General features: G+C 54.3%; 9 protein-coding genes across 9 annotated transcripts; 6 read left to right on the plus strand and 3 right to left on the minus strand.

Annotated features, from left to right (window-relative positions):
- Positions 1–1,065: 1,065 nt before the first annotated feature.
- On the plus strand, positions 1,066–2,708 carry BO70DRAFT_361106 (putative sterol carrier protein). Its single transcript, XM_025542970.1, has 2 exons — positions 1,066–1,574; positions 1,639–2,708. Exons 1-2 carry the CDS (start codon positions 1,081–1,083, stop codon positions 2,519–2,521), a joined length of 1,377 nt encoding a protein of 458 aa, XP_025400828.1. The 5' UTR covers positions 1,066–1,080; the 3' UTR covers positions 2,522–2,708.
- Positions 2,709–2,969: 261 nt separating this feature from the next.
- Positions 2,970–4,192, minus strand: BO70DRAFT_334498 (putative oxidoreductase, 2OG-Fe(II) oxygenase family; the record flags this gene model as incomplete). Its single annotated transcript, XM_025541018.1, has 3 exons — positions 3,660–4,192; positions 3,565–3,598; positions 2,970–3,491 (listed from the first exon to the last, which is right to left on the minus strand). The coding sequence occupies exons 1-3, from the start codon at positions 3,923–3,925 to the stop codon at positions 2,970–2,972; spliced, it is 822 nt and encodes a 273-aa protein (XP_025400829.1). The 5' UTR covers positions 3,926–4,192.
- A 990-nt stretch (positions 4,193–5,182) lies between these two features.
- BO70DRAFT_288869 (iron-containing redox enzyme family protein) lies at positions 5,183–7,423 on the plus strand (the record flags this gene model as incomplete). Its single annotated transcript, XM_025539300.1, has 1 exon — positions 5,183–7,423. The coding sequence occupies one exon, from the start codon at positions 5,183–5,185 to the stop codon at positions 7,421–7,423; it is 2,241 nt and encodes a 746-aa protein (XP_025400830.1).
- A 1,234-nt stretch (positions 7,424–8,657) lies between these two features.
- Positions 8,658–9,778, minus strand: BO70DRAFT_428317 (gamma-glutamylcyclotransferase family protein). Its single transcript, XM_025547960.1, has 3 exons — positions 9,658–9,778; positions 9,027–9,558; positions 8,658–8,968 (listed from the first exon to the last, which is right to left on the minus strand). Exons 2-3 carry the CDS (start codon positions 9,472–9,474, stop codon positions 8,715–8,717), a joined length of 702 nt encoding a protein of 233 aa, XP_025400831.1. The 5' UTR covers positions 9,475–9,558; positions 9,658–9,778; the 3' UTR covers positions 8,658–8,714.
- Positions 9,676–10,211, plus strand: BO70DRAFT_224954 (uncharacterized protein). The gene has a single exon (XM_025538758.1). The coding sequence runs from the start codon at positions 9,877–9,879 to the stop codon at positions 10,144–10,146; it is 270 nt and encodes an 89-aa protein (XP_025400832.1). The 5' UTR covers positions 9,676–9,876; the 3' UTR covers positions 10,147–10,211.
- A 105-nt stretch (positions 10,212–10,316) lies between these two features.
- Positions 10,317–12,284, plus strand: BO70DRAFT_428318 (putative aspartate-tRNA ligase). Its single transcript, XM_025547961.1, has 4 exons — positions 10,317–10,537; positions 10,591–11,331; positions 11,390–11,664; positions 11,744–12,284. The coding sequence occupies exons 1-4, from the start codon at positions 10,493–10,495 to the stop codon at positions 12,168–12,170; spliced, it is 1,488 nt and encodes a 495-aa protein (XP_025400833.1). The 5' UTR covers positions 10,317–10,492; the 3' UTR covers positions 12,171–12,284.
- Positions 12,285–12,679: 395 nt separating this feature from the next.
- Positions 12,680–14,374, plus strand: BO70DRAFT_289460 (MFS general substrate transporter; the record flags this gene model as incomplete). Its single annotated transcript, XM_025539316.1, has 3 exons — positions 12,680–13,205; positions 13,456–13,712; positions 13,805–14,374. The coding sequence occupies 3 exons, from the start codon at positions 12,680–12,682 to the stop codon at positions 14,372–14,374; spliced, it is 1,353 nt and encodes a 450-aa protein (XP_025400834.1).
- A 1,978-nt stretch (positions 14,375–16,352) lies between these two features.
- Positions 16,353–16,950, plus strand: BO70DRAFT_378895 (uncharacterized protein; the record flags this gene model as incomplete). The annotated part of the gene is made up of 2 exons (XM_025545299.1): positions 16,353–16,505; positions 16,562–16,950. The coding sequence occupies 2 exons, from the start codon at positions 16,353–16,355 to the stop codon at positions 16,841–16,843; spliced, it is 435 nt and encodes a 144-aa protein (XP_025400835.1). The 3' UTR covers positions 16,844–16,950.
- A 2,923-nt stretch (positions 16,951–19,873) lies between these two features.
- On the minus strand, positions 19,874–20,663 carry BO70DRAFT_225000 (uncharacterized protein). The gene is made up of 4 exons (XM_025538759.1): positions 20,534–20,663; positions 20,263–20,478; positions 20,102–20,213; positions 19,874–20,048 (listed from the first exon to the last, which is right to left on the minus strand). Exons 1-4 carry the CDS (start codon positions 20,633–20,635, stop codon positions 19,942–19,944), a joined length of 537 nt encoding a protein of 178 aa, XP_025400836.1. The 5' UTR covers positions 20,636–20,663; the 3' UTR covers positions 19,874–19,941.
- Between the last annotated feature and the right edge of the window lie 94 nt (positions 20,664–20,757).

Below are 20,757 nucleotides of genomic sequence, written 5' to 3' on the forward strand. Positions count from 1 at the left end.
ACCCTCCTCCCGGACTTGCCTCGGGTTGATTGTCTGGGGCCAGATAAGGGCAATTGTTGACAACCATGGTTTTCCAGCCCGTGCCACCCACCCCGAGAATGGTGTCGTAATGTTGCCAGAACCTGGCATGACCTGGTTCCAGTCCCCCGAATTTTTGTCGAGCAAAGTATCCGGCCGTCCTCATTGGATGGAGCAAGATAGAGTCTTGTCCTGGTGATGCGCTCCCAGTCTGGGGAGGGCAAATCATGAATCTTATTATGTTGACCAGATCCCCCCGTCACAGCGCCCATTGTCGATCCTCTGCCACCTTTCCCCAGAGCGGGCGGACAATGGATCAGGATTTGGCTGGGCCAAGCACCGACTCCGCACCGATGGAGCAGTAGTCCTGTCGGCCCCCTGCCGGCCAGACACCTTGCTATATCTTACTTATTGTGTACCTAACTGGACTCTTGATTGGTAGGGGTTGCTGGAGCATCGCAGCAAGCGACCACGTAACGAGCCGGGGTAGCAGACAGCAGACTTGCTTCTAGGTGGTCGAGGTCATCCGCTGATTCGTAGCTGTGTGCGGGTGCGTTCAGTTAGTATTATATACTTCCGGATCCCAGCACAGGAGCAGGCTGTGAGAAAGAGCTGGGGATCTCAAACACTCGGTCCGGACGCCTTCACATGAGAAGACCGAATGTTGAGGTTGAGAGGATCGGTCGATCGATGCCACTCAAGGGAAAGAAAGCACCCTATGAATGTGGGTTATGCAGTGGTTATGCGAGGACGGGGGAGAGAGACTTACCCAGTTGGGATTCTTATCCTCGGGACCTCGGTCGGCACGGCTGCCACGGCTCCCCGCAAATGAAGACAGCATTGGGCGTCTCCGCATCAACCACATACTTACTTATATATTAACAATTAACATCCTTCGAAGGCTTAACTCTATTCCGCCTGTTTCTTGATCGAGATACCTTCGCTGACCCCCCCCCCCCCCCCCCCCCCCCAAAACGACCTTTCCGTTACTGCATCCCATCAAGGCACTAAAGGCACAGGTAAACTTACTTATCACCCCCATTTTTACTTACTCCAACAAACATGGGGAAGAAGCCATCCGGTCCCGCCTACGTCCTCGGCGTGGGGATGACCAAGTTCATCAAGCCCCGCGGCAAGGTCGACTACAACGAGCTTGGATTCGAAGCCGGGGTGAAGGCCATGTTGGACGCGCACATCAACTACGACGACGTCGAGCAAGGCGTCGCGTGCTACGTGTACGGCGACAGCACGTGCGGTCAGCGCGTATTCTACCAGTTTGGGCTGACCCAGATCCCCATCTACAATGTCAACAACAACTGCTCGACCGGCTCGACCGGCCTGGCCATGGCCCGCACCATGGTCGCCCACGGAGCCGCGGACTGCATCCTCGTCGTCGGCTTCGAGAAGATGAGCCCCGGCAGTCTCCAGTCTGTCTACAACGATCGCGCCAACCCCACGGGATTATTCGGTAGTATGATGGCCGAGACGCGGGGAGTCACCAATGCCCCCGGCGCAGCGCAGATGTTCGGCAACGCGGGTCGTGAATATATGGAGAAGTGCGTCCTAGATGCCTCGTGGCTGTCAGTCCCTCGATTGATATACTTACTAACCGGAATCCAGGTACGGTGCCAAATCGGAAGACTTTGCCGAAATCGCCCGCATCAACCACGAGCACTCGAAGCGCAACCCGTACTCGCAGTTCCAGGATGAATACACGCTCGAGCAGATTCTCAAGGCGCCCATGATCCATGAGCCCCTGACCAAGCTGCAGTGCTGCCCGACCTCGGACGGGGCGGCGGCGGCGGTCATTGTCTCGCAGGCCTTCCTCGATGCGCGCCCTCACCTCAAAGACCAAGCCGTCCTCATTGCCGGCCAGCAGCTCGCCTCCGACAACAACACTGTCTACAACCGCAGTTCCATCGACTTGATGGGTTTCGGGATGACTCGCGGGGCGTGTCGCGCCGCCATTGCCGAAGCGGGCGTGAATGTGAAGGACATCAAGGTGTGTGAGCTGCACGACTGTTTCTCCGCCAACGAGATGATCACCATCGATGCTCTCGAGCTGTCGGATCCCGGAAAGGCACATGAGATGGTCCAAAAGGGCGATATCACGTATGGCGGTAAGATGGTGATCAACCCCTCGGGCGGGCTCATCTCCAAGGGGCACCCGCTCGGGGCCACGGGTCTCGCGCAATGTGCAGAGCTGGTCTGGCACCTGCGCGGCTGGGCTAACAACCGGTTGGTCAGCGGGACTGATGCCGCGTTGCAGCACAATCTGGGCTTGGGCGGTGCGGTTGTGGTGACGGTGTACAAGAGAGCAGATGGCAAGGTTGCAACACCCGTGCCGTCGGACGTTGTTGCCAACGTCACGGGTCTGGGCTACAACCCGGCAGTCACAGCGAAGGGCTTTACCGCGGAACAAGCCAGATCAGTCCAAAGCAAGAGTCACAGGGACAAGTGGGCTTTGGGCAATGCTCAGGATAGGGTTTTGGCACGTTTCTAGTGGTGGGACCACATTACTCAGAATGAAGCTTGAAGCGCGTTGTTTGCCCGGACTACAACATGAGGCCTTCCGGCTTCCTGACTTGGTACTATAATTTCTATCATTTCCATGGCGCACAGGATATCTGATGCTTGGCCTTTTTATTCTCCTTTGTTATGCGGAATACCAAGTGATCAATACTAAGCGGATTCACGACCCAAGAACCCAAACATAGGCCAATTCCATCCTTGTAGAACTCTGACAACAGTAGATTGTATAGAAACCAGCATAGAATCAAGTGTCATGTTTCGATCCGATATAGCTTCTTCCTTCTTTCCAAGGCAATGTCTATACAGACCCCAATTCCACGTTTAAACCCCATCTCCTCAACCCAATTCCCTGAGACTCTCACTCTCAACATAATTCCAACTACTTACATTGCCTCCCCCCCAAACCCAAAAAAATCACATCACACCTTATCCGGCCTAACCAAATAAATCACCCCATTCCTCACCCTCTTCTCCCCCGGCGGCGCCACTACCCGATGCACCGTCGACCTCAGCACCCCCCCCGACCTCCCCGCCAACTCATCCGCAACATTCACCAACACTGCGCCCTCCACCACGGGAACTGTGAGCGGCTCCCCCGTCTGCCTCCCGCTCTCATCGTAGGCCGGCACCTGCGTCGTCTCCTCGTCGTACCACAGCAACGTGGCCAGCCCGAAATCCGTGTGCCAGGGGTGGATCACGGTGCCGGCGTCGTGGATGGGGGGTTTATAGACCAGTTTGAGGGCCGTGTCGCTGGGGGTGCCCGGCAGGGAGGTTAGTTCGGGGATGGTGCTGGGGGGTAGGTGGAGGGAGGTGGAGAGGTGGGTGAGGATGGTTTGGATGGCGGTGTGGAAGGTCGTTATTGTGCGGGTGATGGGGGTGGCTTGGGGGATGAATGTCGCGGGGAGGGACCAGTCGCTGAGGTGGTATGAGTCGCGGGGGATCTGAGGGGGGTAGGGGGGAGATTGGTTAGTTGAGTTGATTTTTCTTTTAGTTTTAGGGGGTGGGGATGCGGACCTCGTAGTACTCGAATCCTTTGCCGACGTGGTAGCTAGAAGTGGAAATGATTAGTTCAGAGTGAACGTGCAGATGAGGGTATGTGTCGTGCTCACCCTCTCTCCATCCCCTCGCGCAGACTCTCGATCTTCTCCGGAGAATCCTGAGGGAGATTGAAAAAGTGCTGCCCCGTCCGGAAGAGGGCCGGCACGTCCTCGACAATGGTCTGTGTTCTGGGGCCCCGGAGGTCGAGGTAGAACATGCCGGTTGTCTGGCAGGCTTGCACGAGCTTCTGGATCTCGGCGGGATCGTTGTTGGCGAGGGCTTCGTAGTTGATGACGGCTAGAGAGGCCATTCTCTTTGAGGGAGTGGTGACGGTCATGGTGTTGAGGGAGAGAAAGGATGGTGGTGAGGATTGAGAGGGATGGTGAGATACTTCAGCACTGTTCCCTGGGGTGGATTGGAGGTATATAAGCCGGTTGTACTGCCATGAGCTCGGAAAGGAGGGTTGGCCTCGACTCTCAATTGCATCACGAATGACTGTTATTCAGCTTGCCATGACGATGCGAGGCAAAAAGATTCATCCCGGACTTCCCCACGCAGGGTCTCGCAGGGGCCAGAGCCAGGTTCTACCAACAGGCGACTTGTCTTGCACGCCACCTTTCCGCCCGCTTCGGGCACAAGTCGGAGTCCGAACCAGATGATCCTCATGCAAGCGAATGCATCTCAGCCAGAATCTCCGTCGCAGGGTTGACGCGGCCCCTGCACCGGCAAGGTACGGAGGCCGTCTGGCTAGTAGTACTAAGATTCAGCATCTAGCGCTTACGCTGTAGATCTATAGCATTCTCGATAATCGTCACTCCATTTCCCACCTTCTGGAGTAGCCCCAGACCCGTGGGGTCAAGCAGGGGCCCTCGGACTAAGTTGGCAGGCGACGGCCCTCTACCCTGCCTAGGTACCTGCAGACAAAAATAATCAGCTATGAAGTATGCGTCCAAAGCCTGTTCTCGGAGTTAATGCACGGGCTTTATCGACATCTTCTGGCACGGATCACGGATGCATCTCGGATTAGAGCTGATCACCGTGCAAGAAGCCCCCATTGCTAGGATGTTATGTGTAGATTAGGCCCTGCCGCGATGAGCCAATCGGCCATCCCGGAGACCCGGAGGCAATGCAGTCATCATCCTGCTTCTTAGGATCTTCACTATGAGCTGCACTTCAGCCACATGCGCGAGGAGGCAGCAACTTCGGCCCGATGAAGATTCCCTGATGGATTGATGCGGATCGCTAGCTCACGCATTGACAAAACGAACTGAAGGATCCAGACCGTCCTGATACAGGGATAAAAATCCTCAGAGACTCGGGGGTGACCAGTCCGTCGGCGTGCGTGTGAACAAAGTACCAGCACAAATGACGGAATGGAACTCGGGCGTCGGGTCTCGTTGGATAGACTCTCCAGGTATGGCAGTAGCTGAGGGCATTGACCCCTGTGGCGCAATGTGAGGTTTTCCAGTAATAGACGGGAGATACATATATGTCTGGCCCGTGAATATAACGATCGCTGCAAAAGAAGACTCACCCATCTCAAGGCTCCTCAAGCAGAGTAGAAGTCGCCATGGACTTTCCAGGCATTTTCATCATGTCTCACTATTCTTTTGTGCTTCCCCTGGCAGTATTACTGCCCGCTGTCTTCTACTACTTCGGGATCAGTAAGAAGGGAGGCTCATTTACGTCGATCGACAAGATTCAACCGGCCCAAGAAGTGAAAAAGTCAAGGTCCAAGCCCACCGCGCCCAAGCCAGTCCAGTGGTATCGGGACCTGTTCTACCAGCTTCAGCATCTGGAAGACCATCCTGCAGTGCTCGAGCCCGCCCGAGATGAGCTCCTGGCCATGTTCTCGCGGGGCATTTCACTTGCCCTCGAGCGGCCACAAGGGAGTATCTTCTCCATCGAGCAGTACGATGCGAAAGGTATCTGGAGCTTCATCGAGGGCGAGCATGAAAAGGTCCTAACGGAGTGGACGAGTTACCTGGAACGGAGGAAGCAGGGACAAAGTCCAGAGCTGTTCGCAACCACACAAGCCGCCAAGGCATGGCTGGTGCAACAGGCCCCCGTTAAGTTCGTCGACGGGGCCTGGCTCGCCCACACCCACAAGATCACCACTCCTTTCGCCCTCCGGCACGTCACCAAAGATGCCTGGCAAGTTCTGTCCGAAGAGCTGGGCGATGGCGACCTGTCCAAGCACCATGTCTATCTGTACCGCCAGTTGCTAAAGGAGATCGGATGCCCCCTTCCAGAGGGCCACAGCGCCGACTTCATCAAGCCGGCCCACTGGGATGGGGTGAACAATCGCGGTGCGTGGGAAGCCGCTGTTGGCCAGCTTCTGATCTCCCTGTTCCCCAATGAGTTCTTGCCCGAGATCCTTGGCTTCAACATGCACTACGAGCTCATCACCTTGGACACCATGCGGGCTGCTCATGAGCTCAAGGCTCTCGGTATCAACCCCTACTACTTCCTCATCCACATCTCCATCGACAATGCCGATTCCGGACACACAGCCATGGCCATACACGCCGTCACGCGCTACCTGGACATGGTGCGAGCAACGGAGGGAGAGGTGGCTCTTGAGCAGGCATGGAAGCGTGTCCAGGTTGGGTACACTTTATCCCAGACACTGGGTAGTGTTTCTCACGAGCGGAAAACGTCGAGTTCTTCGATTACCGTCACGACTCCCAACATACCCCTCGACCCCCTCAGCGCCCGTGTGATCGGCATCTTCAAAGCCAAGGCGTCTGTCTCTCACCAGTTCCACTGCCACAGTCGGGCACGGATTGGAGGTCAAACTTTAGCTCAGTGGCTAGCTCCAAGCATGTGGACAGACCCGCATCCGCAGCAACACCTGGACCTCCTGACGGCCCTGAGCCAGGCTAAGCCGTGGATCTACCCGGGCTCGAGCAGCAAAAGCCTTCTCGTGCGAGAATTGTCGTGGGAAGGACGCATGTTTGGTGCATTCACACTTGACGAGCTCGCCGCTCTTACCGCATGGATCGACTCCTTAAGCCCAGACAATAGTGCGTGGCTATACTGGGGCTTCACCTACAGGGCGCCATTGTCTTCCAAGGCTGCCGTGGGTGAGCTACAGGATCCGACTCGTCATCATCCGGTTGTGCCACCTTTCGATTCGGACATCACAGACGCAGCAGAGAGCCTACTCACGACCGAATCCCAGGAGCCGGACTCCGAGCTTCGGATAGAACATCAGCCATTAGCTGTACTATCGAGCGACCAACTACCAGATGTAGTAGCCCTCTGGTTCGCGCACATTGGTCTGCTCGAAAACACCATCAACGCCCCCTCGCAGACCGCATCCCCACTTTACGCCAGCATCCTGCGTCTCCTGCGCGCACAAGCCGGGTTCGCCGTCGAGGCCCACATTGTAGCTGGTATGGATGAGATGAAACGGCTCTCCTGCCCCAGTCTGGTTAACATCGGCCTCGAGCTGGTCTCCCACGCCGGATGGGGCCCCGGTGCCACACCCTCGAGTCTGGAGGATGTCTTGCAAATTACGGGCCGACACGGCCAAAGGCTGGAAAGCGCCAGACTGGCGCACAGGATGCTCCGGTGGGGTGCGCGGCCCGGTGCCAACCTTGGCTTGCTTCTGGGCCTGGCGTTGGCTTTTTTGGAGCTGAAGGATGCGGTTGCGAGGACGCCCGGGCTGCTGGAACCGGAAAGCCGGGTTATTTTGGAGGCTATTGTGGCGAGAGAGAGGCAGAGCCTGGGAGAGTGTGCGCAGGAGCTGCGGGGCGTGGATGGGGCGCAGTACAAAAGATTGGTCGGAGGGTATCGGTTCGGCAGGAGTGCTCTGGAGAAGTGCTTGTAAGCGACGATCAGGAACGCAGCAGGGATTGGCTAAATCTTGGAATTGTGGACATAAGATGTGTTAGAAAAGACAGAGTTGATTGGTAATCCCACCAGGAGAAGGCTACGTGGAAGGAAGTACTGGATAACTAAGTAGTAAGTGGTGTTGGGGGAAGGAGGACGCCCGTGGATCACGTGACCGTGTCCGTCCAAAGTACGAGGCGCGCACTAGGATTCTTCGGGGGATTTCGCTTGGCGACAGAGCTTGGGCCTTCAAGGGAAGAGTCAGTCCATTTTGCTCCAAGTCAGCCTCTGATTGATGTCTTCATCGTTCACCTTGCCTGATTGAATCCAGACGTGGCTAGTGTCACTACTGTGGCACTCCAGGGCACAGGCTAAGTCTTTGGCACTGCTCCACTCCGCCCGCGGCCCGAGCCCCCCACGCCCCGCCCTTATCAGGCCCTCCGCTCCGCTTACCGTCGGCTGGGGGAAAATCAAGAGTCGAGCTCGACTACTCCAGACATGGCATTTTCCTTCTTCCATGCCATTTCCACCCGCTTATGGTTACATTCGAACCATTCCGATCAAGTATAGCGCCCTGACCACGTCTTCACAAGGCCAACGTAAGCAACCCCACTGGCACCGGAGACTTCTATCTAGCGGCAGCACAGCCCGTGTCTAAAACTCTGAAGAATCTCATCTCAGCCCTTCCGTAACTTACGACCGCCGTCAGATTATAGCAGGCCTTGGCGCATCTGCCGATCACGGAGCTTGACGCGGTTCCACCATCCGCAGTGCCAATACTGCCAAGCAACATGGGGCCGTAGTGGGCCAACGGTAGGGGAGACCAATGATGGGGTGAGATGGAAGTACGTTTGGATTGTTTGGGGGTGACACGGACTGTTTACTTCCGTCTGACTCCCGTCGCAGACTAGGCGGTTGGATCCTTCGATCGCCATTGGAGATGGACTCTGCTGGTGGAAGGCTTCTGGCGCATCAACGCGCATTCCTGTGTAGGATTGCGGCTGACGTGTCAGCTATAGAGAATATCCAGGCTAAGGCGAAGAAGCTGTCTAAACTGTAGTGCGACTGTCTCGCCGTTTCGGGTAAGCATCCCGACCCTCGTGAGGGATTTGCGTGACAGTACCAGCTAAATGGAGGAGAGGAAGAGACTAAGAATAACAGGAAGTATATTTGATGATTAGCCAAGTCGCAATCCTGTCGTGAGAGTCCATCGTCCTCTTTAGATAACGCATGGATGCTGGTGTTGGTGGCGGTGTCTGTAGCGCTTTTCCTTGAGCCCCACTACCTTTTTATGCAGCTTGCGGCATTGTCCGGGCCTGAGAGCAGATTTTTGCCTGTAGAGATAGGGATTCAACCGGAACCGGCCGAGTCTTGCCAAAAACTTGCGGATGCAATAAGGCTTCGAGGTAATACTCGGAAACGCCAAGCATGCGAGCGTCGTCCATGGCCAACTGCATCCGTGCCATGTATTCGTCTCTAATGTCACCGGGCACTTGGTACTTGTAACTAACGTACACAAGTGCCTTACGGTGAACCCTTTCCGCTTATGTTGGTGTTAGTATACACTGAACATGTCTTCAACCGCTTAGGGATTCACTGACCTCGATTGTGCTCTGGTGCATCCGTCAAGGATTCAGGTTCCGTCATCCTAAATCCGGTGCTGTCCCCTGCGAGAATCCGAGCCGCATCGGTGGTCTTGCGACCCTCCCATCTTGTGTCTGGGAACCGCTCAACTTCGATATCAAATTCCATCTCCGTGAAGTTCTGCTGTGCGACTCCCTCGTAGTGGCGTAATGCTTGGACATCGCTGGTAGACACCCTGAACATGATGCCCTCCACGAAATCGTCCTGGGATCCTTCGACCACGTTGCCCCCACCGCGGGTATTGGTTTGCCATCTGTAATTCCGGAGGATGCCTCTCGCAAACAGCGTGCTATCCGGATAGCGCGCCGCCATCTGTTGAAGGTGCATGTTGCTACCGTAAGCGAAATACAATCCTCCGGCCCGGGACTCATCGGGGCTAGGGCATGACTGTCTGAAAGAAGACATCGCGTTGGGATCAAAGTGTTCTGATTCAAAGTAATGCGTATGGGATAGAATTGAACGTCTGAGACAGAAAGAAGTAGCTTCGGACTACAGAATGCGTTCGACGATCAGGAATCAATCAGAAGCCATGCAAAGTCACGGTAATAAGGCTCAACATTGGGAAAACCCCTGACGGAACCCACTTACCGATCTCTATGGGTATGTACTATAGTGCGGCCCGAAGAGGCCCATTGCCATCAAGGCAAGGAAGATGTGCCTCGGAGGGGATTGGTTCATTTACAGATGATGGCGATGGCAAGTTGGCAACGGCCGCACCCCACAGCCCCCCACACCATCCCCCACTGGCTCAACTGCAAGTAAGCTGCAGATTTTGACGATCAGTGTTTCTGCCAATAGTCTGCCCACATGCTGATGCTGGACCAACAGTGTCTCGGGGTCATTGGAGTTGTGATAGGTGGAACCCCTCGTCAATTCCTGCTGCCAACTTTCATCTCCTTCTGTCTGAACGCAGGCTTAGTGGTAACAGCCTGCACGGCACTAGGTGGAATGGCAAGCATCAAAGTCCATGCAACAAGACCCTCCCATTCCGGCCAGTATTACCATCAGGCAAGGATCTATAGTCGGCGACTCCGTGATCCGTTGGCAATTAGCATAATTGAGGAACATACGCAATAGTAAGAATATTTACCAATTACAGCGTGTTCCTTTTCACAACTGTCACTGGCGTGATAGCCTGGAGGATGAGAATGACGCAGCCAGCGGAGTCCCGTAGGGCTTCCATCCTCATCTCCGGTCTTCGATAGAAAGATCTAGATCCGCATGGGAGCGCATAGACAAGGGGGCATATGAGGGGCAAGGGTACAAGCATCTAGATGCTGGTTTAGTCCAGGATAAGCCTCCTTGACTGGTACCATCGTATATTTTCTGGGATTCTGTAGAGGACACAACGGTATTTACTTCTTCGCCGCCCTCTTCCACATCACAGGAAGTCCCAGTGAATTTTCTGCTGCTCATTAGCGCGATGCCATCATCTGATATCAATACAGTCGTCATGGTCGAGAACCTGGTGAGTCGTCAATTCTGTCGCATATCATAATAGCCGACTGACACGTTGGCCAGGCCAACCCCGGGCTTTATGCCTTGAAGGGGGAGAAAGTGGGCTTTGATGCCAGAGTCAACTCTGTCTGGAAGTCTGAATTCCCGGGACAACTGAGCCTGGAACTCAGAGTCCAAGAAACCTTCCTTACAGCCAATATTGACTCTGAGGCCATTGGGGAGGAGGCATGGGAGAAGGCTCAGAAATTGACCCCAGAGTCAATTGTTCGCGTGACAGGCCATGTCCATCTGCTGAGTGACAAGTCTAAATCCAATGGCGACAACAGCTATGCCAACGACCATGTCAACGGCCACAAGAACGCAGTTTCAGGCACAGCCTATGCAGTTCGGGTGACTGAGTTGACAGTAGTTGCACAGGCGTCCCCAAACCTGCCTTCATGCCACCGAGATGATCTGTCCGCACTGGGTCTCGAGGGACGCCTGAACAACCGTATTCTTGATGTGCGAAGCGCCGCTAGTGGAGCCATTTTCAAGCTTCACTCGGGCATGTGCCAGCTTATTGTTGAGTTCCTCTGTTCAAATGGCTTTCACTGGACGCATACGCCGCGCATCATCAGCGCCACCATCGCGGGCGACAACGAGTACTTTCATCTACCGTATTTTGGCCGGGATGCCTGGCTGGCTCAGAGCTCGCAGCACCACAAGCAGATGGCTCTTTCGATGGATATGGAGCGCGTGTTTGAGATCGGACCCGTATTTCGGGCCGAAGTGAAGTCTCGCACATCTGCGAGGCATATGACTGAGGTATGTTCTCCTGTTCCTCATTTCCCCAAGCCAACCGTTGACCCACAATCAACTCCAGTTCACCGTCCTGGACATAGGGATGGTCTTCCGGGACGACTACCACGAGGTTGTCGAGTTGATCGAGTCGATGCTCGTATTTGTCTTCCGAGGCCTCCAGGAGCGCAAGCAATATCGGCATCTCACGGAGATCGTCCAAACATTCTATCCCTCTGCGAGGCCATTCCAGATTGGCCTGGACGAGCATGGCAAAATCCCCCGGGTCACGTTTCTGGAGGCCAAACGTATCCTGCGGGAGGAGCTTGGCATCGAAACGGAGGACACAAAGAACTTCACGTGAGCCAATTCTCCTGATCCTCCCCAGTTCTCCCCCGCGTTTCCCCGTGTTGACAGAAATGCCTCAACCGATAACTAGTGACGAAGAGGAAGCCGCTCTTGGCCGATATTTCCGCGCGTCTCCGCACCTGGGGCAGACGGACGTGTTCACCATTGACCAGTATCCTGCATCCATGCGCCAGTTCAACTCGCAGGAGAACCCGGATGCGCCCGGGCTGTCCAACACGTGGGATACGATCGTAGGCGGCCGCGAGATCTGCTCGGGCAGCCAGCGCATCAACGGGTACGACGAGCTGTGCGAGGCCATGCGCGCTGGGGTGTGTGGCCCGCCGCTGGACCCGGAGGCCGAGAAGTGGCAGTCCTACCTGACCGCCTTCAGGGCCGGCATGCCGCCACATGGAGGGTGTGGACTGGGGGTCAATCGGCTCCTGCAAGGGTTCCTGGGCTTGGATGATGTGCGGGAAGTGACTTTGTTCCCTCGAGATGTGAACCAGCTGGCCCCGTAGACGGTGGGTCGAGTTATTCTCACTGCTCCCAATGTCAGTCACGAATAGTATATTTCCGCAGTTGTGCCTGATTCGGTGGTGACTTGGAACAATCTCATTATTGACAGATCAAATTTGTGACACTGTAAGCTCGAACCGAAAGGCACCGAGTCCATCACAGGAAGTAAGCAAATACAGATGGGTCACACGCACTATGAAACTTCCAGCGTGGGGGCGTGGCTCGGGAAGTGCCGGCCCCCATAGGCTCCCGACATGCGGGGTATAGTACCAAGACGCCGCCAGCAATCAGCGATGGATGGAGCCCGTCAAGTCAAATTGCCGACGCCGACGGACGCAGACGGACATGCCCGAGTCCTCTCCATCCTTCCGGCGCCCATCTTTTCCCCGACTGTACTCTGCACTCCAAATGCCCCCCCCCAATGCCAGTCCTTCCGTCTTATTTCTTCTCCTGCTTTCTCTCCTCTCATTTCCCTCCACATTCACCCTGATTGTTCATTGATGAGCAAGCGATGGCAAGACAAATCCAAGCAATCCCCCTCGCAGCCCGGGAGGACACCAGTTCCGGGGTCGACTCGCGGTCGGACTCAGCCGCTACAGCCCCGGCACCAGGCTTACCACCAGTATCCCGCAAAAAGCAGGCTGCAGTGCTCTTATCGGCCTTCATGGCCATAGCCCTGACCATAGGATACGATCAGTGTTGGGGCGTGTTTCAAGAGTATTACCTCTCGTCCAGCCAGGATGTTCTGGTGCCCTCTCCGGCTTCAGAAGCCTCGCCGCCGACGGCGCTGCTCACGTTTGTCGGCGCCTTGTGCTATGGACTGACCTGGGCGGGTGGGATTCTGGTGAACCCAGTGCTAGCACGTATTGAGCAAGGCATCTGGGCTCCGACCACCCCCTCGACGCGCCTATGGCGCCGCAGATTCCTTCGCCTGTTGACGCTTAAGACCATCACCATTTCTGGAGTGCTCATGATGGCCGCTGGGTTCTTGCTGGCCTCTTTCAGCAGTACAATATGGCAGCTTCTGCTTACACAAGGTCTCCTGGCTGGCCTAGGAATGTCGTTCGTCTATTTTCCACTTCTAGCCCCTGCGCCACAGTACTTCACCAACCATAGGGCTACGGCCATGGGTTTTGTCGGTGCTCTCTTTTCTTCTTGTCAAATAATGCCCTAGCACATGATGTCTATCTAATATATCCCAGCCGAGACAGACCATGCAATCCCCTCTCACCCTCGAATCTCCAGAAGTACGATTGCTAATCCTTCGGTGCACTTCTTAGATCCTAGCTGGCGGCGGCATCGGCGGTCTTATACTTTCTCCTGTGATCCGAGTGCTTCTCAGCTCCGTCGGTGGTCGTTGGACCCTCCGCATCTATGCCGTCTTTAGCCTGGTTGCTGGCTTACCAATTGCCTGGACAGTTCCCCGGAGTCGATTGGTATCAGGTTCGACTGCAGAAGGACCGGAGAGGCCAAAAACCCACGTCTCACGCGAACTGGCCATGAGATCGACGTTTCTTTTCTCTGTTGTGGCTGCGTTCCTCCAGGTCAGTAGAAACATTTACCTAGCTTTCTCAATGAAGCGGTGTCAAATGTACTACCACCCCGAGACATTACTCTAACTGTCACCCCTCTGCAGGCCGCCGGCGCCCAGCTACCTCTCTCTTTCATCCCCTCCTACACCGTTGGCCTTGGCCTATCATCCTCAACAGGCGCAGACCTCCTGGCCGCCAGCAACGCCATTAACGCCGTATCGCGCGTCCTAACAGGCTACGCTGGCGATCGCCTGGGCCGACAGAACACGCTTGTCATGACGCTCTTCCTCGCTGCAGGCAGCGTCTTCGCCTTCTGGCTCACCAGTGTCCTGACAGCGACCTCATCCGCCTCCAACTCTCTCTGGATGGCTTTCATCGTGCTTTACAGTTTTTCAGCCGGCGGGTACTACGCGTTATTTCCCGCACTTATCGCCGAGGTCTTTGGCATTCGTCAGTATGCCTCGGTGAATGCATTTATACTGTTTGTCAGGGGGCTGGGAACAATGTTCGGGAGCCCGATTGGAGCGCAGCTGCTGGGCAATTCGGGAGAGAAGGCGACTGCGTACGCAAGTATTGCATATTGGGACGGGGCGCTCTTAGCCGGCGCGACGCTTTGCTGTGTGGGTGTCAGGTGGGCAGATGGGAAGGGGAAGGGATGGAAATGGATTGCCTGAGGTCTGGCTGGTACAGGATGGAGATGGACAAAAATAGGTTGTCTTGCGTTTTGTATAGAGAGTACGGAGTACTTTGTGCGAGCTTTCTCCCCTCATCAACAATGGTGAAATTGGTTGTCTTAGATAGTGACTCACTCAGCTCCACTCACACATTTTATTCGGGGGCTTCTGCCCCAGTGAGTACGAATGGATCATCACATGGACAATCCCATGATGGATTGCGACATTAATTCTAGAGAGCTTTTGAAGGAAGGACCCACCCACCCAACCTCTGTTACGATGGATGGCCCGGAACGGTCACGTGGGCGGAGCGGGCCTACCTCCGTTCCGGCTCAGTACCGCAGCCCAGTCAGGTTCCAGGGTCGTACTACAAGCTCAGAACCATTCTTTACAGCAGGTATAGATATAGCTCATAGGCAGCCAGAATACGTAGTGACTAGGAGGGGAAGAGAAGTAAACGAAGCTGTTTACCAGACTATTCTGACTCTGTCCACAGTAGACAGACTAATAACCCGAGTAGAGATAGATACCTCCCACCCCCAACTAACTAAGTGGGTCGTCGCTTACATCAGCGCCCCTCCACGGCGAGCAATAAATTTTCGCGTTTCCCGCCGTGTCTTTCCTCCTTTCTTCTTCAAACATATACCAGGTCTCCAACATACCCTTGTGGATAGATGTGTCCGTTCCGTCTGCAAATTTCAGAGTGAGACCCAGAGTGATTGAATGCTCGTTCTAATCCCATCGCCTGACCAGGGCGGCTACCACCGTCCATACGAGGTTGTTGGGTTCGCTTTGAGCACACATCGCCTTGGATAACTGCATGCCAGTTTTAGCTGCTAGGCCCGTCATTCCTTAGAATGACAATCGTTCCGGACTGGCGCAGGAAGTAGATGATCTTCCTTCGTCCCAGTCGTTGCTCAACCGTACTTTTTTTTTTTTCTCCATGAACTAACCACAGGTCTCTCTATCCCTCTCTCCATCCCTTCTTTAAAAAAAAAAAAAAGAAAAAATCCAGACAACTCAAATGTCCGGCACTTTCGAAGTCTCGTTCGTCAGTCTATGATATTCGAGGTCAAATTTGTGCCAACAGTGATTTGCGGACAAGAAAATCTTGCTCTTAGCTTCTCCCTCGTGTTGCGTCCGCTGTCAATCCTACATGGGGCGGTACGTGTCAAAAGTAGGGAGGTACATACCATATCCTTCAATTCAATGGGTATAGCATGCTGAAGCGCTTCAGTGGAATGTAGTACTATAAGTTTCCCAAGTAGTCCGCAATCTGCATGATTGGCGCCGCTGATGCCGTGGCGAGTGTCCGTCCCTGCGCGTCGGGATGAAACAGACGCGTTGCGTTGCGTTGCCTGTCGCATGGCGGCCGAGTCAACACGCGAGCCTCCCGTTGATCGCCCCAGCGAGTGAAGTTATGTCGCGCAATCAAGGGCATTCCGTCCATAGGAGAAGCGATCTACCACCTGGAATGTACTCGCATCCTGGTGAATGGGCAATCCAGGGCTACGGGAGGCTCATCCATGCCCTTCAAGAGTCCGTTGCGCCCTGAATCCAATCCCTTGCATCTGATTCAGGCTTGAGAGATCAACCAACCAAACAAACACGATCCAACCCAAGGGTTGATATCAAACCCTTGAAATTCTTCAACTGTCTCCAATCTGGATTCCCACCCGAAATGTTTACTGGGGCGTGAGTGAACGCGCTCCTGGATCCCTCGTCCCTGCCGGGGAATGCCAGCCCAGATGTAGGATATAAAGTACCCATTGGTCTCGTCCATGTAGCAAAAGGCAGGCAATCATTCAGTTTCATCTCTGGTCTGGTCGTTTGTCCCACGCATTACTTTCCTTGTAACTGCAATCTCTCCCCCACTTGGCTATAGATCCTACCCATCTATCACGCCTGTCCACTCCTTTCGACTTCATTCTTCTCAATCCAACCCAACCTGTTATACCATCCCCATCTCATCTCCACAATGGCCCGTCTCAGCATCTCCGCTCTCGTCCTCTGCCTCGTCCTGGCCCTGATGGCAACCGCCCAGCCAGTCAAGCGCGAGGACCCTCTAGCCCTCAGCGGCAACGACTTCGACGCCAAGGTCGCCGAGGATCTGGCTGCCCAGTCCCTCCAGGTAAGAACGACACCACCCCCTCTACAACCCATCCGTATACTAACAACAACCCACAGTCCGCCAGCGAAATGATCGACCAGATGACTGAGAAGGCCAACAAGGACGACAAGAACAAGACCCCGACCTCCAGCGCCGCTGCTGCCGCTCCCTCCTCCAGCACCGCCCACACGACCGAGAACAAGGAGCAGCCTGAGCCTTCGGCTACGACCCCGACCACCTCCTCTGAGGCCACCCCCGTTGAGTCCCCCAAGGCCAGCTCCTCGCACATCGTCAACGACGACCCCCTATCCAACATCCCTCTCATCGGTGGCCTGCTCAGCGGTGGCGGTCTGATCTGAGCGTGAGGAGAGTTGCGATTATTTTTCCGGGTGGTTGGTTTTGTCAAATCAGATCGGATCGGATCTGATTCTTCTCCATGCGTTCTGGGCTTTACGTGGGATGACAGCCTTTTCTTTTTTCCTTTTCTCGCTTATAAAATCTGCTTTTCACCACAATGGTGGTGGTTTGTGTGCATTTTTGGTGTTGGGAAACAGTGGTAGGGGTAATTGCTACTAGATAGATCAGATAGAAATTGATGATCCGGTTTACACAATGCATATGTGAAATTGGGGTTACTGTGATGTACTGCTCCTTCCATGATCTGCTCACATCAAGACCCTCTCCAGATTCCAGAGTGGTTGATCAAGATACATACATGCCTTAGATTCTAATTATTAAACACACCGTATCTAATATCTAAACCACTTCCGTGGATAACAATCACTACCGAATACTAATCTTCGAAAGGAAGGTACAACGGGTCGCTCCTACCGACTCTTCCACAAGTATCTGCTTGAATATGCTGACATCCTTTTCAGTTTAGTCGCCCTATTTTATATGGTGCTTTTATATTGTTTCCCAGGGAAAAGTCCTGCTACAACCATGCTATCTGACAAAGGTCTTTGATGAGTGCTTAGGCATTGGAAACCCTCTGATTGAGAAAAAGGTAGGCACCTAGGGATGTAGGAGCAGTGAAGAGGAGACGCAGGCAGTGATAGGTGAGCAAATCAGCAACGACAATTTCACACAACGCTTCATCAACAGCTTCTCACAGTGCCTTATCGTGGAATCCATGGAATGACTGTGGACTGATAGCCCCAGGAGGCCATAGCCAATTAACATAAAATTCCACCCAGTACAGACCAAGAAATAAAATGCAACATACCCACGAACCAGTCATAAAACAAAAATATGGAGTCCATGGGACAACCATCCCAACCTCATATGGCGATCAGTCATGAGCTTGGGGGTCAGGGCAATATGTCAGATGGACCGGTTCTGCATAATATTTGTGCGTCGAGAATACTAAACGCTTGGTCAACAGGCACCACTTGGGCTTCAGCTCGGAGGGTCGTGACTTACGGATGTTTCGCTATATTTCGTCCTTAGGCAGACTGCCAATCCTCCGGTTGGCACTGTCCCGCCATTGCTTGTATCTCGGAGATGAATTGGAATTGGACTGGTCGCTATCACCAGCACCGGCCGGGCTTCGGGTTCGATAGCATGATCGTCCGCGGGAAGGCATCTCTACTGACGTCTGCGTATTGAGATCCAAGCTGGTCTGAAGCAGGTTCTAAAGACAATGGCGACAGCAACGGCGGGAACGAGCGCGACTATCATTGCGAAGGCTGTCCTACAGAGAGGAATAGTGAATGCCGAATGCGCTATTTGCATCGGTGAGAGGCTGACATAGGTGAGAGCGCGAACGTCCTGGGCTCCGCGCAGGTCTAAGTCGATCTTGGCCGAATCTGTCGTTTTGACATGTGTCAAGCTCGCGGGTTTGGTGTCCATTCGGCGTCCCAGAATGGAATTATCGTCTGATAAATCTCCAGCTAAAAAGAAACTGGGGGCACCCAATTCACGATGGAATGCAGGGGTCCGACAGAAATCATCCAGTATCACATTACTATGATGGCATCAACTTGGTCCGTGTCTTCATCATGTATCATGCGAATGAATGTGCCCCAAAAATGACGGCTTTGGTGAATATGCCCTGTAGTGGGATATGCAGTTCAGGACGTTCGCGCCAGGTGGATGTTCTTTATGTTCCCGTGAAATTGAAGTTTGGTCTCTGCGTGGGACTTCGCTCCGTGGTAGGTAGTGGCTTTATTTGTACTGATATCCTGGGAAGGTTATAGTAACGAATTGTCGTCTGTAATATCGAGTCCGATTCACTTTGGTGTTCCACCAAACCCAAGCTTGACTGATATAGCAAGTCCGTGTGCACCTAGCCCGAATCCTGCTGGCACCAGATTCCAATGCTAGATCGGTCGATGTGACTCCAAAGATGCAGACACCACCGGCGCGTTGCCTGGGAGAAGTACACAGAAGGATATTCGAATTCCAAGCATGGACGCATAGCAGAGTCCTGTTCTAAGATAACTTTATGATGTCAAAGGTGGTTGAGATGACCTCGGGTATTTGTTGTGGACGCTTCGAAACACCGAGATGTATTCGCTGATCCATGCTGTCTATTTAGCGGCAGGCGAAGGTGAAGAGGTGAGAGTGAAGGTCTCTTAGCCTGGTTGTCGATGATGAATTCGGTCAGGCAGAACTGCTGCGGCAGTGGTCATTTTCGTGCGAAATGTCCGGCCGTGAGATGTGTAGGGCCGGTAGGAAATCAGTGGCTGATTTCCGGGACCGCCAGACTGGCGAGATAGTGGAGAACTGAAGGGAGATGCGGGATGCAGCGGGTCAAGTGGCATTCCGCTATCCAGGAATCGAACAGGGAAAGCGATCACCTCTGGCTGCCGCTATCGCGTACGAACAGGCATACGCGCAGCATGGCTTTCTGCCACCAGGCAACCCACTTCCTCCGCGGGACCGGGCTTTTCACACGAAAAATGGGATATATTACGGACACATAGTAGAAAGTCTTGTATATATTGATCCTTGTGGGCTTGGAGAACGAAAGGAAGAGATGGTGGATATGAGAGTAGATATAGTCCTCAGGGACGAGACGACGGTAACGCTAGATCCAAGGTGGATGGGGTATCTTTCGTGTTGTCTGAAGTCTAGACCTCAAATGAGTCAGAGTAGCCATGGCGGGGCTCCCAATGAGAAGGTCCAGCATCGTTCAAAACTAGTATGCACGGTGTGTTTCACAGGGTCGTCAGGCAGGCTCCCACGGTTGCATCCCCCAGCAACCAGTCAAGAGCCAAGATTCTGTGTCCTGAGAGCTGCTTTCCCGAGCTCATATGCAGTTGCCCTTGCTTGGAGTCACCGGATTCATCTAGACCTGGCCATACCCATGGGCAGATGATGTTGTTTGCACTCTCAGCCGACTTGTAACTTTGGCTTTCCAGGTTTCCGAGGCGCACACCTACTGGTTTCTGTGGCAAAACTCATACGGGGAATTTTTATGTCACCTGTTCGGAGGGATTTCAAGCAAACGCGCCTATGAACTCTGATTCTGGTTTGCTCGCTGCTGTCCCTCGTAGAGACCCGTGTAATACCCAGCAAAGTACCAGGACATCATGAGGTTTTTGAGTCCCTCGTCTTGAACTGGAGACAGATCAGCCAGATTCACTCCGAGGCGAAGAAACAGGGGAGCTTACCCTGTGATAGAGCGGGATGGGGCATAGGAGCTGCTGCGACGGAACCGGGTCCGGCCGTTTGAGTAGTTTCGTGGATACTCGGCACAGAAGACTGTTCCGGCCCTCCCATCGTCTAGTGAAAGTGAGCACAGTGCCCTGCAGCCGCAAATAGAGGTACACACCTGCGTCGTGTCCACCTGTGGAACCTGGTGCGCGCCTACTGGTGCTGTCGTACTGGCAGCAGCGTCGACTACCAGCACGTCGACGTCGGCGTCCATGTGGTCGGCCGTGTCATCGACGGGCTGGTCATCTTGAACTAGCCCAGCGTTCTCTGCCGCCTCTGCTTCCCTCAGGACATCCTCGACGTTCTCCCCTTTGGCCTGGATGCTGTGGTAGAGCTGTTGTTGTCCTGGGTCAGAGAGTGGATCACGTGCACGGGGGAGAGGCTCGTACTTTGTACTCCTCGACGGCCTCGTCCCAGCTCTGGACCAGGGCCGAGTCGTCCCAGATTTCCTCCTGTGTCAGCGGCTTATTGGCATTCTTGGTTTTCCCCATTGCCCCGGAAATGTGTGGTGGAGGAAGGTGAGTTAGTGGGGAGGAGGGAAGTAAGTACTCCGGACGGAGTAGTTAGCTTAGAAAGGTCGACGGCCGGGCTGGAACTCACCGCTTGGCGGAGG

This window comes from Aspergillus heteromorphus, assembly GCF_003184545.1.
Source record: "Aspergillus heteromorphus CBS 117.55 chromosome Unknown BO70scaffold_8, whole genome shotgun sequence".
Classification (NCBI taxonomy): domain Eukaryota; kingdom Fungi; phylum Ascomycota; class Eurotiomycetes; order Eurotiales; family Aspergillaceae; genus Aspergillus; species Aspergillus heteromorphus.

Coding starts and splice junctions, on each gene's coding strand:
- BO70DRAFT_428317 (XM_025547960.1), bottom strand. CDS start 9,474: ATGTCTTCTTTCAGACAGTCATGCCCTAGCCCCGATGAGTCCCGGGCC. Junction 8,969..9,026: donor TGCACCAGAGCACAATCGAG/GTCAGTGAATCC, acceptor CACCAACATAAG/CGGAAAGGGTTCACCGTAAG.
- BO70DRAFT_361106 (XM_025542970.1), top strand. CDS start 1,081: ATGGGGAAGAAGCCATCCGGTCCCGCCTACGTCCTCGGCGTGGGGATG. Junction 1,575..1,638: donor GGTCGTGAATATATGGAGAA/GTGCGTCCTAGA, acceptor ACCGGAATCCAG/GTACGGTGCCAAATCGGAAG.
- BO70DRAFT_224954 (XM_025538758.1), top strand. CDS start 9,877: ATGCTGATGCTGGACCAACAGTGTCTCGGGGTCATTGGAGTTGTGATA.
- BO70DRAFT_428318 (XM_025547961.1), top strand. CDS start 10,493: ATGCCATCATCTGATATCAATACAGTCGTCATGGTCGAGAACCTG. Junction 10,538..10,590: donor TCGTCATGGTCGAGAACCTG/GTGAGTCGTCAA, acceptor CACGTTGGCCAG/GCCAACCCCGGGCTTTATGC. Junction 11,332..11,389: donor CTGCGAGGCATATGACTGAG/GTATGTTCTCCT, acceptor AATCAACTCCAG/TTCACCGTCCTGGACATAGG.
- BO70DRAFT_225000 (XM_025538759.1), bottom strand. CDS start 20,635: ATGGGGAAAACCAAGAATGCCAATAAGCCGCTGACACAGGAGGAAATC. Junction 20,479..20,533: donor AGGCCGTCGAGGAGTACAAA/GTACGAGCCTCT, acceptor GGACAACAACAG/CTCTACCACAGCATCCAGGC. Junction 20,049..20,101: donor CCATCCCGCTCTATCACAGG/GTAAGCTCCCCT, acceptor ATCTGTCTCCAG/TTCAAGACGAGGGACTCAAA.